The sequence below is a fragment of the Balearica regulorum genome, chromosome 1, assembly GCF_011004875.1.
Source record: "Balearica regulorum gibbericeps isolate bBalReg1 chromosome 1, bBalReg1.pri, whole genome shotgun sequence".
Lineage (NCBI taxonomy): Eukaryota > Metazoa > Chordata > Aves > Gruiformes > Gruidae > Balearica > Balearica regulorum.
Genome location: NC_046184.1, coordinates 92,450,425 through 92,463,421, shown reverse-complemented (window position 1 = coordinate 92,463,421; position 12,997 = coordinate 92,450,425). Strand labels below are relative to the sequence as shown.

The following is a 12,997-nucleotide window of genomic DNA, read 5'->3' as shown; positions in this document are numbered from 1 at the left end:
TAATATATTCTATATAATTACTTATGTAGAAACCTTTAAGATCATAGCCTTATTGGCACAAAATCGTGGTTCTGCTGAAGTTAGTGAGCATTTATTACCTGTTTTCAGAGTAAGATCCAACCCCAAAATTTACATTTTTCTTTTTTTAGTGAATATGGCTTGTATTGCAATTTCGTGGCTGTATCAACAACAATAAATTAAAGAAACAGTACAAAATATTAAGAAACAGATCTTTTAAGATGAAGCAATTATTCATACAGTTTCACCCTTTGAAATTAAATTCTAATTAGCACTGAAAATTCCCATCAGCTCAAAGTTACTTTTGTAATGCAAAAATTTCACTAACTGTTGCCAAAGAGGTACTACTGTCGAGGCAAATATACAAAATAAAATGTCGATGCTTTCATGCTACATATTATCTTTATTCTCCAGTGAAAAATGACAACAGTTTTTGACATAGTAAAAAAATTTTTTGTTGTTTTTAGACTTTTTTTACGTCCCGTTCTATACCTTCATTTTGAAATGCATGGTCCACAAGATACAAGAATTGAAAAAGTACTGAAATAACTTGGATAAAACCATACAAGGTTCAAAGACAAACTACTTTGAAAAATCCACCCTGCTGAAGGGTACCTAGTATGATAAGTGGAAGTTCTGCAATTAAACAATTTACAGGATAGAAGGCCAAAGACACTAATGAAAGCTTAGCTAAAAGTCTGCTGGAATAATGAGTTCATGGACTGTGTATATATTTTCACTAGATGTAGTAATCCTGGGAAAATCCATGTATGCTCTGTGCACAAGAGTAGTTCCATTAATGAAAACACTGTCAGGGCTAAACAGTAAAGAAGATGCAGATGTTTCTTACCCAGTTTCATCTAACCCTCCTCTGCCACCACCAGGTTGTATTCTCACTGAACAGCTATGGTTCTCAGTGCCTTTTTATTCAAGGGAGCTCCCCCTCTCCATGGTCTAAAAGTTTGTATGGGACTGAATGCCAGGGGTTCTGGATTCTCACTTTGGTTCTACTGTTGCTATTCCATGACTTACCATAATCCAGGTTAAATCGCTTACCCTCCTCATTTCTGGGAAAGAAAGGTATTGCTGATCCCCTCTCCCCTTGCCAGGGCACTGAAGATGAGTTGGGATGTGAAATCCACAGCATTTCAGGTGTGCTGAGTGTGTCAGAACCAAATCAATAATGTGAGCCCATGTTCTCTGAGAAGGGGTTGCATATGCCTCAACACTGGGATGTGTTCTACATTTGTCATAGTGCATATTAAAGGCAGGTGGAGGTGAAGACACCCCTACAATCATTTCTTACCAAGGTATTGCTGGAATGCAGCACCACAGCTTCATATCTGCATTGGTTTTCCCTCTCAGCCCTATGTATGGAGAACATCCACCTGTAGCTTTCTATCCCTCCTCTGTGCTGCAGAAGCATTACCAAGTGGAGATAATCAGGGCTCAAGATTAAGGCCAAAGTCTCCATCCCCAGGAATTTAGAACTTAAAATTAAGTTAAAAGTAAGACAGAGTACTGATTAGAATGAAAAAGTGATACACAAATCAGAAGGGACTGCTATTTCTTCCCAGAGAAAAGAAGCTGTTTTCTAAAGTTTGTATTTATAGGAAAGAAACATCTGCCAAAGAAATCTCTCTCAATTCTTGCTGGCAAAACATTCAAGTCCTTTGAAGAAGCATACATCTGAACTACTACGTATGACTGTTTTAAGGTTTTTAAAAAAATTGTTGTTCTGCACAATGATTGCCAAAAGGTTAAGAGCTCCCAGACTTGTCAGTCCTTCTCACAGCCAGACCCCCACCAAAATCACAGCCATAGAGTTCTACCCAAGGGGCAATACCATGATACCATGTTCTCCGGAACAATGCGGATAAACCTGGACAGGATAGGTGGATTAAAAGAATGCTTGACATGCCCATTGCTGTTTTCATTACCCAAGAAAACCTGCAAATACACAAACACACAATTAAAAAGGCAGCAGTTAAAAAAACCTTGATTTTTCTTTTTAAAATGGCTCCAAGCTGTTGCATTAGCCATCCAGGGTAGATGGACTGGCTCATTTCTGATTTTACATAAGATGACATCCAGTGTCTTCCTAAAATGCTGGGCCAAAGCTTGTTCAGGCCTGCAATATCTGAGTCTGAATGAATTAAACAGCCTCTGTTTCCATCCACACCATGAAATTTGCCAGTCTAATTTGGATGGATTAAAAAAAACCCCACAAAAAACCTTCCCTTATTTACCTCTGCTAATAGCCCTTGTGGGCTAGGTTGGTGTAAGGTGATATGGACAATATAAAGTACTGTGTCTGCTCTGTGGGTATCTGGAGCTCTCCAGCTCTGTTCCAGCTAAACTGCTCACTAACATTAATTTGCCATAAAAGTCAAGGGCAGGAGAAGAAAAAAAAAGCCGAAGAGAGGCCCTGGGAAATCCATTGCTCATTCAATTAATTGTCCTCTGTTACAAATAGCATCAGCTCCTTTTATCACAATGTTGACTTCATTCTCTACAGATTTGGAGTTCTTTCCTTTATTACTGTTAATTACTATGATCAAAATCAGATGGATAGTATGACATTATCTGTAGTAACCCCAGCTCCCTGGCATTTTAAAATCCTGTGAGAATATCTCTTTGGCTGGGTATTCTGCCTTTGGGCCTTGTCTGCACTCAGCATCTAAAACCAAGTGATGATACAATTGTCTGAGCTGAGGACGATACCTTTGCCACTGAGCTTGAACCATCTGTATAGGATTTCCACTCTGAGCCTTGGTCGCTGTATAGGATAACGTAGGTTTTCACAAAGTTTTCAGCAGATATGGACGTGACCCCCTGGGTAGCAATAGCAGTTATCTTTTTAATTGTGAGGAGATCAATTTGCAGCCACTGTTGGTTGTTGTTCAACTACAATTGATAAAAAGGGTTCTCTGTTAGCAAACATGTCTATGTCTTTATTTGCTTAAGTGAAAAATCTTGTTTAAAGATAGTTACAACTGCATCAAAATGCACCAAAACTGTATCAAACAAGTGCAGAAGAGTAAAGCTGAAGCAAAAGTCACAAGTGTTCTTGGGTGGTCCATACAATTAACTTCTTCACTACAGATGAAGATTTCCACGTTAAATTTTCAATACATAATAAAAAATAACACAGATTTATCTCCAATGTTAAAATGCAATACATGATACTAAACACCAAATGCTTATACGAAACAGTAGCTTCCAGCAAATCTCAAGGTGCTTTGTAAAGAAACGCAGCTCCATTTTGAAGACACAGAAGCTCACGTGCTTTGCTGAGGGTCACACAGCTCCATTATCCGTTAAGCTGCACTGCCTATAAACCAATGCAGGAAGGATTTCTTTAACCCCTTGGAGCCAAATATTCAACTAGTATTCATCTCCTGAAATTAAAAGGGCTATTTCTGCATGGAAGTGTTGCAGGCTCTGGTCCAGAGGACACCATCCATCTCTCAAAATATGATCTCATTGATGTTGCCAGAAGTTCAACAAGTTTTCTACTGGAAGAGTTGAATGGGCTTCTTCCCAAAGGATGGCTAAAGAGCTGTGAAGTAACCCTGTGACACTTGGCACTGGACACAGTGTGCAGGAAGCGCATGAGCACACAGGCAGCACAATTTTATTAATGGTAGCCGTCTTGCTGTCATCCCTATTTTTCACTTGTTACCTTGGCTCTCCAGGCATTCATCTTCCCTTTCTGATTGAGACGAGCAAGCGAAGGGTCCCATGTGTTAAACCACGATGTCTTAACAGATGAGGCTGTTATCTGGGTATTCTTGATCTCTCCATTTTCCATTCCAAGGGGCAAAGAGCAACCTGTTAAGAGAAGCACCATGTTATCTCCAGTTCATCCTAGTAGCCATACCCTAAAGCAACAGTGCTGGAATTGAGAACACCCACAATTTTAGCTTCATTTAACGTATTAGGTAAAAAATTTGCCAGAAAGGAAGCACCAGCACATGACCCATTCTTACCATCTACTTCACAGCCCAGAAATTCCATGCGAAGAGTAGGCCTGTTGTAGGCCTCGGTTGGGTAGACTCTGATGTACCTAGCAATAATAGGGGGATCAATGATGTTCTCTTTTATCCCATGGGCATCGGAATTACCTTCAAAAATCTATTTAAAAAAATAAAAAATATCCACATATAGTTAATTTAATGCAAACACAAGCTTGGATGCTGAAAGCCTGCTCTGTTACAAAAGTAGTCCTTTTTACGCCATTAGCCCCATCCATAGTGATGGAGCGCCCTGTGCTGCACAGCAACTTGATGTTTTTTATGGTTGCATCTCAGCATATTTGGAAGCACTTGAAGGCCTCCGTTCAAATAAGCAACTCATTTCTATGCACTATATAAGTCTGTAAGAAGACATTAGTAAAGAGGCGAAGAGAGGGGTAAGAGACAACAGGTTTTCAGTGGAGTGCTGTACCAGAGAAACCTCAGGGTAAACTGAAGGGAGCTGTAATAGGTAGGGCTGGAGCTGTTGGGCATAAAAAGAAGCTCTTTCAGGGTACGACCACACTTACTACACAGGCCTTCCACAGGCAATTCAGACAGTTTAACATTCAACTGCTCTGACAGCAGGAAGGGAGGGACAAGGAGGAGGATCTAATCCCAAATGAGGTAGGGCCTGATTTTAGTTCGGCTTCCTGTTTGCTTAAAAAAAAAAGCTGGCATGGTCTTAGGAAATAAAGTAGGGAGAGATGCTTGTGAGAAAAGCCAGACTCTATACAGTTAAGGTCACAGGGCCAATCTAAACCTCAGTCTAGGAGGCTCCTCACCTTACAATTTGTCTTCCAATCTGAATTTTATTAGGTTGGTAAAACGCCCTTTGGGGCCTCAAGCTGTATTATTAAGTCTCTGAAGGCCATAATTTTTTCCACTACCTCTTAACATAGAATAAAACTGTCACCTCACTGCATCATCCAGTGGTGCTACCTAGGCTGTCGCAACCCCTATGGCATGTACGGACCTTGTGTGCTGGAGAGCTGTCGCCTTTGAAGGTGTTCCACTTCCGCTTGTCTTTGCTGTAAACAATAAAAGAACTTCTGGACATACAAGGACTTTAAAAACTGCTTGGCTCCCTGCGTCTGTATCCCAGTTAACAGAACTTGTCTTTGAAAGTCCACCTAGGAACAGTAAACAGTGTTTATAAAGCCAATAATGCACAGCAAAATCCATCTCATTCTTTGGCATACATACAATAGCTTTAAGCCCTGCATTTTAAAACCCACAACACTAACACTCTCAGGAGGAATACAAGCAGATGCCAGTGTCCAAATTAATGCTGTCTCTCTCATTTAATTTGTGTATTTATTTGTGTGTGCCTTTAATTTTAGAGGTCATTTTACAGTGTTCAGCACAGCACCACAAAGACACCTCAAAAATATCTGTGTCTCTGTGCTAGGCAGAACTCTGCTATCCTCATTTTACAGATAAGCAAAAGGAGTATAGAGAAATTCAAGGCTCACATTTTCAAAAGCTGCCTCTAGTTTTGGATACCCAGGCTGAGAAAAGGGATATGACATCCTGAAGTTCTGAAAAGCCACCATTCCTGCTGATATCAGATCCAAAAACTTAACACATAAAACCAAATCAGCAACATGTTCCTATCAGCAGTGAAAGTCATTCTTTGGGATATGCCCTCCACATCTCTCTATGCTTTACTGCAGTAGCCTCTGCTTCTCCCTACCATGGTCTCTATCAATTTCTTTCTCTTCCCAACATGATTTCCAGTTCCACAGCAGATCTCCCAACTTCTCCCCCTACTTCACCTCCGCTAACTTGCTAACATGTTAGCAAGCCAAATATAACAGCCACCCGTTGAACTCCTACTGCAACACCAGTTTGAGTCTTTCTTTTCTCCCAACTACCAATTTTAATGAGATGTGTAGGAAATCAACTATCTTCCCTACATTTGGGTGCAAATTGGCTATCTGGTGCTAAAGTGAAAAAGGTGGAAGTGAGGTGACTGAATGATACAGGGCTTGAAGCCATAATTATAAGCTTAATTTCCCTGTGAAGCCACACTGTGCTGTGTCAAGTTGGGCACAGAAAAACAAAAAACTATCCGAAGCAATGCTTGAGAGTATTACACTTTAAATGATCACCTAACAAACATACATAAATATGTACTGCTAGGCAGACAGAGGAAGGAAAAAAAAAAAAACTAATGGGAAGAATGACTCCATTTGCCCACAAAGCAGTTAGTGTCTAAATTGTGAGAGTAACTGTCCAGTCAATGGGCCTTAATAGCAGTAAAGATGGGTGGACAGTTTATGGTATCACCAATCAAGCTTGCTGCATCTTTTCAGTTTTCCTCAGCAATCTTCTCAGCAAGAACAAAAGCAGCTTGACCTTTTAAAATAAGCTGCGGGATAATCACAACACAGGATTGTATGGCCATACCCAGGCTCAATGATGGTCAAGCTCATGTTGTGCCAACCATACCTGGATCCAAGGGAGTTCTGTTTCCATTGTAGTGCTCCAAGCATTGTAAGTTCCAGAATTGTTTAATCGGGCTAACTTGGGTTCCCAATAGTCTAGACAGAAAACATGAAATAAAGCAAGAATTTAAAAGAGAGGTGCTTAAAAAAAATAAATACAGAGGGTTGTAACTAGCTACTGATGTTGACTGTTTCGGTTCTTTTTCAATGTGTCTTGGGAAAAAACCCCCAACCAATAGACTTTCAAACCATAATCTTGGATAATTTGGACATGGTCAGCAACTGGAAGCCAGCTGTTATCCTGCAAAGCGTTATAGTCGGCAGAATGACTTTAAAAATAACACCCCTTTATGTAAGGTATGGTCTACTGACCTGGAACCAGGGTCTAGAGTTTGCTAAACAAGTTTTAGCTGCCAGCAGGATCAGACACAAAATGTGCTCTACACTCATGCACAGAGCTTCCCTCTGCATAAGGAGGTTTCCGTGTTAACAACTGATACAAAATATATATGACAACACAGCATTCAAGCCGTCATAATGCTGTGTCGGGAAATGAAGAAAATTAACTCAAAAAAAAAATAAGTTTTCCAAAACAAGTAATTTGTTTGATATTTCAAGGGAAAGGATGTGTGTTCCTCCATGCACGTGTAACCAGTATACCGTGATTTGCCACTGTCCATGTAAAATTCTATCAACTTCTCTATCAAATGATCCCACTTTTATACCAAGAATAAACTTGAGAAATTAAAGACTGTCATTGCTCCAGATGACAGGTTCCCAAATCTTTCATAACAGATACACTTTGTCCTTTCACATCTCGTACCACATGCAAATCTCAAAAGCATTTTGAACACTTGCTGTTGATTTTCAAGCAGGGAACCCAAAAGACAAAAAGATAAAGCTGGATTTGTTCTAGGTCATCCAGCAGGCCACGGAGAGAGGGCTACCTGACTCCGAGGCTTGTGATACTGACAGTAGACCTGTGATGCTGTTAAAATACAGTGATGAGGGGCTACCTAGTACAGACCACAGTACTAGTGCTTACAGCACTGGAGAGCTTTTTAACCTGACAGTTGATTCACTGCTGAACTGATCTCGTAAGACATATCATGAGATGACAGAACAATATGGAACTGCAGCACTTTGCTGGTGATATTCAGGAGCATGCCTGGATCTTTTCAAGTATTAACTCACCTACATGATGTGAGGCGTTGATTTGTGAGTCGAGTACAACTCCGCTTGCTAGACCCATTGGAACCTTGCACTCTAAAGAGAGCACAGTAAGGTGATTGTTAAAGAAAAGGAAGGCTATTTCAATATATATTCTGGTGGAACCTTCTAAGACAACATCACTCAGAACAATTCTTAGTAATACTGTAACATCACCACTCTCTTCCCAGAGAAGGCCAAGTTAATCTCTGCAATTTCTCTCCACAGATTAATCCAGTGGTCACTATGAAGAAACCTCAAATTCAAAGCTAGTATGCTAGACGCTAAACATTTTTTCTTCTAGCAGAAATTTACAGTAACCACCCAACTGCCTCCTTGAAATTACAGAGAATCTGCTTTGGGTTTTTGCAGAACAATCTCTCAATTTAATTTTAGTGATCCTGAAAGGGTAGAGATGACTTTACAGCTTGACTCCCCCAGCCAAAAAATACCTCAGTTCAGTACCTTTTTCTATAACGAAATAGGATGCCTGCATTCCTGCTTGCTGATATTCCCCCACTTCAGTGTCTAAAAGCCACCAGCCAGGTCTCTGTGGTTTCATTTCAATTGTTCTAAATGAGCCTTGAAAAAAATGGGAGAGAAATGTTTCAGAAACATTAGCATTCTAAGGTTGATGTTAGCAAGGCTGCATGTTAAGCCAAAGATCATACTATGACTTAATCCAGAAAAAATAAATAACCTGCTATACATTGCAAAGCATGCAATAACTACCACTGTCTCATCATTTTTCTTGGCAAGCAATTTCCAGCTGGAGACTGAGAGTGGAATCAAGTGACCAGATAAAAACCTAACCTTTGCTGCTGGTGCAAAGTACAAAACTTTGGATGCCTGTATATAACAACAGATATCTGCACATTAAGTACAGTGCTGAGCCATGCAGTGAATGCTTTTAAGTTTAACATAGGGATGTTAATTCCGTGTAACTAGGACTATAGTTCTTACTCCTGCCACCCTAGTTTGTTGTTCAAGTAATGTAAAGGATGGGTGTAAAGAAGCCAATAATAGATGTGGGCGAATCAGATGTATGTCCCTCTTCTCACTTTCTGCATGCCGCAGGAGTGCCAGATATGGTTTAGGCTGTTTGCTGCTCTTTTTAGAAACCACAGTACATGCTTCATTGCTTTTCTTATATTACGAGTTAATGCAGACGTGATAATTCTTGTTCCCATTTAAACAAAAACATATGCAGATGTTAGTGAAAAACATCACCTTAAAAAGCTTACATAGTGAATATGTCACATACATTCACTAATACAAATTCCTATTATTCCAAGCCAATCCCATTATTTTGATCTCCTTGTTTCCTTCTTTTTTTTTTTTAAAACAAACACTTGTAGCTGGCAATACAGGCTTCATAAGTGCTGTTATCGCACACTCGCACTGCTGACAAGTGATGGGCAAAGGAGTATAGCCTGTGGCCTAATGAATGCTTTTAGCCTATTTCCTTTCTCCCTAGACATAAGAATTCTCCTGGGGCTCACATTTGTTCTTTCTCTTCTGTATCACACTTATCTTGACATTGTAAAAAGAAACCTTCACCATACTGAGCCAGATACCGACAGTCTTTCCCAGCAAACATCAGCAAGACTTCAGTGGCACTGACGCCTAGGGACGCACGAACAGGATGGCGGCACTACTGTACATTTGTCATTTCACAACGAATAGGTGGCTGACATTATCCTACCGACTTCCTTTTTCTAATGCTGACCTTTACTGTTGAACACTGTCCAAAGCCAAGCCCAGCCCTATGACCTACTTTGCAGATAGGAAAAGAGATACAACAAAGGAGAGCAGTGAGTGGCAAGGAAAGTGCAAAACAGAAGACTGTGCTGCAGACTGTACTGCTGTTCATTTTCCATATATATCCCTTCTCATCTGAGAGGAAGCCATTTGTCCAAGCACTTAAGTTTTGTCTGTAACTTTACTCATATTGCCAGTTCTAAAGGACAGCAATGTTACCTTTATTCCCCCCCGCCCCACCATTAAGTGGGGTTTTCCTTCTGACCATCGCAGGCAAAGGAACTGTTAGCACTCTCAAACTCTTTCTTACTGTGCCCAAAGCCAACTTCTGTTCACCTTTACGTTGGTATGATGACAAACTGCAACAATCACCCTCTAGAACTTACTCAGCTCTGATACTTACCTGGAAGGAGCGTGTATGTGCCAAGCTGATGCTTTGGCTCTCCTTGTTCTATGAAGGTCTGTCCATGAAAATGAACAACATGAATGTCTTTTGGCCCACCCATATTCAGCAAATGCCATCGGACCAGTTCACCTTCATACATCCTCAAGCCTTGCAAATTGTAGGTAATCCCATTAATGGCTGAAAAAAAAATATTGTTAGTAAGGAAAACTGCTCACAAAACAGGGGTCTTAAAGTGCTAGAGTGTAGTTATTAAAATGAGTAAAATATTTAATGAAGTAATGCATTTGGGAAAAACACCACTTTTTCCAAATCAAAGTGCTACACACTTTATAGGCTATGTACATTGGCTATGTACTTTATAGGCTATGTACTATGAAAATCCAGGGACCTCACCTGAGGATCCAAGCACAGTTTGCTTGCAACACTTGGCAACCAGGAGAACAAGGAGGTGTAAGAAATTAAAATGTCAGATGGGAACATCAGGCCCCAAAAGAAAAGGGCACCTATCCAAAATGTGTTCTGCAGTTTACTTTTCCACAGCTGTACAGTCACAACTAACACCTTTGATTAGTAACTGATTTTATGGACCCCATTTTCAAAGGCAGTTTCCATTTCTCAAATGTCTTTTGTCAAAGACTGACAGCACACAAGCATCGGATTTTCAAAGGGAGAAAGAGTTTTGTTACTGACCATTATTTCATTATTTCCATGAGAAAAAAGGGTTACTTTTGAATAGTCAGCCATTTCATGAGTCAACAGTGTGCCCAGGCTGCCAGGAAGGCCAACCATATCCTGGGGTGCATCAAGGACAGCATTGCTAGCTGGTCTAGGGAAGTGATTGCCCACTCTACACTGTGCTGGTGTGGCCTCACCTCAAGTACTGTGTGCAGTTTTGGGTGCCACCGTACAAAAAGGACATAAAACTATTGGAGAGTGTCCAAAGGAGGGCAACAAATATGGTGAAGGGTCTAAAGGGGAAGACATATGAGGAGAGGCTGAAGTCCCTTGGTTTGTTCAGCCTAGAGAAGAGGAGACTGAGGGGAGACCTCATCACGGCCCACAGCTTCCTCACGAGGGGGAGCGAAGGAGCAGGCACTGATCTCCTCCTTCTGGTGACCAGTGATAGAACCCAAGGGAACGGAATGAAGCTGCAACGGGAGAGGTTTAGGTTGGATATCAGGAAAAGGTTCTTCACTGAGAGGGTGGTCAGGCACTGGAACAGGCTCCCCAGGGAAGTGGTCCAGCACCGAGCTTGACTGAGTTCAAGAAGCATCTGGATAACGCTCTCAGTCACGTGCTCTGATTCGGCTGGTCCTGTGTGGAGCCAGGAGTTGGACTCGATGATCCTCATGGGTCCCTTCCAACTCAGGACATACTATGATTCTATTTACGTAACTCTACATGACAAAAATCTCTGTATCCACAGAGAGGTATATAAAGGGCTGTCCTACAACTGCTTTAAACTCCTCAGTAGAACTAGTTGATTTGTCAAATTATTACATTTTTTAAATTTCTTGCAAAAAGTTTTCAGGGTATTAACTTCTTACTGAAAAGAGAGTTTTTTGGTTTTCTTTTTTCTTTTTTTTCTTAAGTATGAGGGGTAGATGTATGCAAGTGTGAGAAGTTTTCTGTGGAAAGTTTCAGTCTAATATGTCCTTTCTTCATTTTAATAACAAATTTCCAGCCAATGCTAATCTTTACATATAAAATTATGACTATTATGGCTACAATGGAGGACAACAACAACAACAAAAACATTCACATAATTAATGTGTAGGATTTATGGATGTTCAAAGGCACCTTGAGCTGAGATACCTCCCCCACCACCCTTCCCTCTACCCCAATAAACTGAATACTTGGCAAAATGAAATAAATACCATAGAATTTGTGGCACTGCTGTATTTCTTGGGTCTTCTCAGTACAAGGTCTTCTAGAACGTTTGTCAAAGTACCAGCTTTTCTCTTCATCAAAGACCATAAAGAGCAAGAAAAAGTCTCGGGTCAATGTTCTGCTGTTTGATTTACTGAAGGTTCCTTTTTGACAGATCAGTATTGGCCCAATCAAACCAGAGTGAATATCTTTCTCCTAGAAGGTGATAAACTCATGTTAGATGTAAAAAGTGGATTCTCAAAAGATGTCAAAAAAAAAGTTCTATAGAAATGCATCAGGCCCCAAAAATTTAAAACAGAGACCAGAATTGCTGTTGCCTTGTATCTTTACTTTCCTCTGATCAGTCTACCAAACAGTTCCCCAATTTGAATTCTTCAACGGCTTATATCCTCTTTAACTGAGGGTAAGAGATTAAATGTCAGATAAAGAACATCAGGCCCAAAATAAAGGACAGCTATCCAAAATGTGTTCTGCAGCTTCCATTTCTACAGCCATACAGTAACATCAGTTGGAAATATTCAAAACCTGACTGGACATGGTTCTGGACAACCTACTCTAGCTGACCCTGCTTGGGTTGTGTGGGGTGGACTAGATGATCTCTAGTGATCCCTTCCAACATAAATGTTTCTGTGATCAACCCCAGTAACACTACCTCTTCTATTTCGATTTCCTTACCAGATTTAAATCAGAGTAGTAGATCCAAGACCGACAAGCCGCTCCTGACTGCACAGGTCCCGATCGCCTGTTTGCATACCATACGTATATGTAACTGTTATTTGGCTGAACTTCATCATCTTCCTTAAACCAAGCAGTAGATTCATCATCATAAATGCTTCCCTCAGAGGACTTTTCATAGAAGAGTCCATGAGCATGGAGGGAATACGGTCTAGATGCCAGATTCTTAAAATGAACCTAAAAAAAAAAAAAGAAAAAATAGATTCTGTTCAGCAAATTCAGGCCTAAACCAAAGTCCCCACACAATATATTCCCATGACCTCAAACCAGGGTCAAGATTTGTATATTGATTACAGACTACATTGTGCATGACAAAGCTGGCAGGGATAGCTTTTGACATCTCCATGCAAAGTCACCCTCTTTGATGCAGGTAGTTAATTAAAAAATAGAAAGTATGAGTCTAACACTCTGTTTTCCACTGAATCTAGGTTCCTAGGACTTTTACCTCTGCCCTTCACACCTGGATATGCTTAGTACAATAAGCAGGAAGATGGGGAGTTTCTACCTCTTAC

The 12,997-nt window shown here is 40.5% G+C and overlaps 1 protein-coding gene across 1 annotated transcript in view; it reads right to left on the bottom strand.

Annotated features, from left to right (window-relative positions):
- Positions 1 to 401: 401 nt before the first annotated feature.
- Positions 402 to 12,997, bottom strand: part of F5 (coagulation factor V) — a 35,528-nt gene continuing 22,932 nt past the window's right edge. Inside the window, 13 exon segments of the mRNA XM_010307320.2 lie at positions 402 to 1,880; positions 1,882 to 1,968; positions 2,743 to 2,925; positions 3,704 to 3,852; positions 4,011 to 4,155; positions 5,011 to 5,079; positions 5,081 to 5,167; positions 6,489 to 6,580; positions 7,679 to 7,750; positions 8,159 to 8,275; positions 9,858 to 10,037; positions 11,738 to 11,945; positions 12,426 to 12,662. Of these exon segments, the coding sequence (XP_010305622.2) occupies positions 1,779 to 1,880; positions 1,882 to 1,968; positions 2,743 to 2,925; positions 3,704 to 3,852; positions 4,011 to 4,155; positions 5,011 to 5,079; positions 5,081 to 5,167; positions 6,489 to 6,580; positions 7,679 to 7,750; positions 8,159 to 8,275; positions 9,858 to 10,037; positions 11,738 to 11,945; positions 12,426 to 12,662 (1,728 nt within the window). The 3' untranslated portion in view covers positions 402 to 1,778.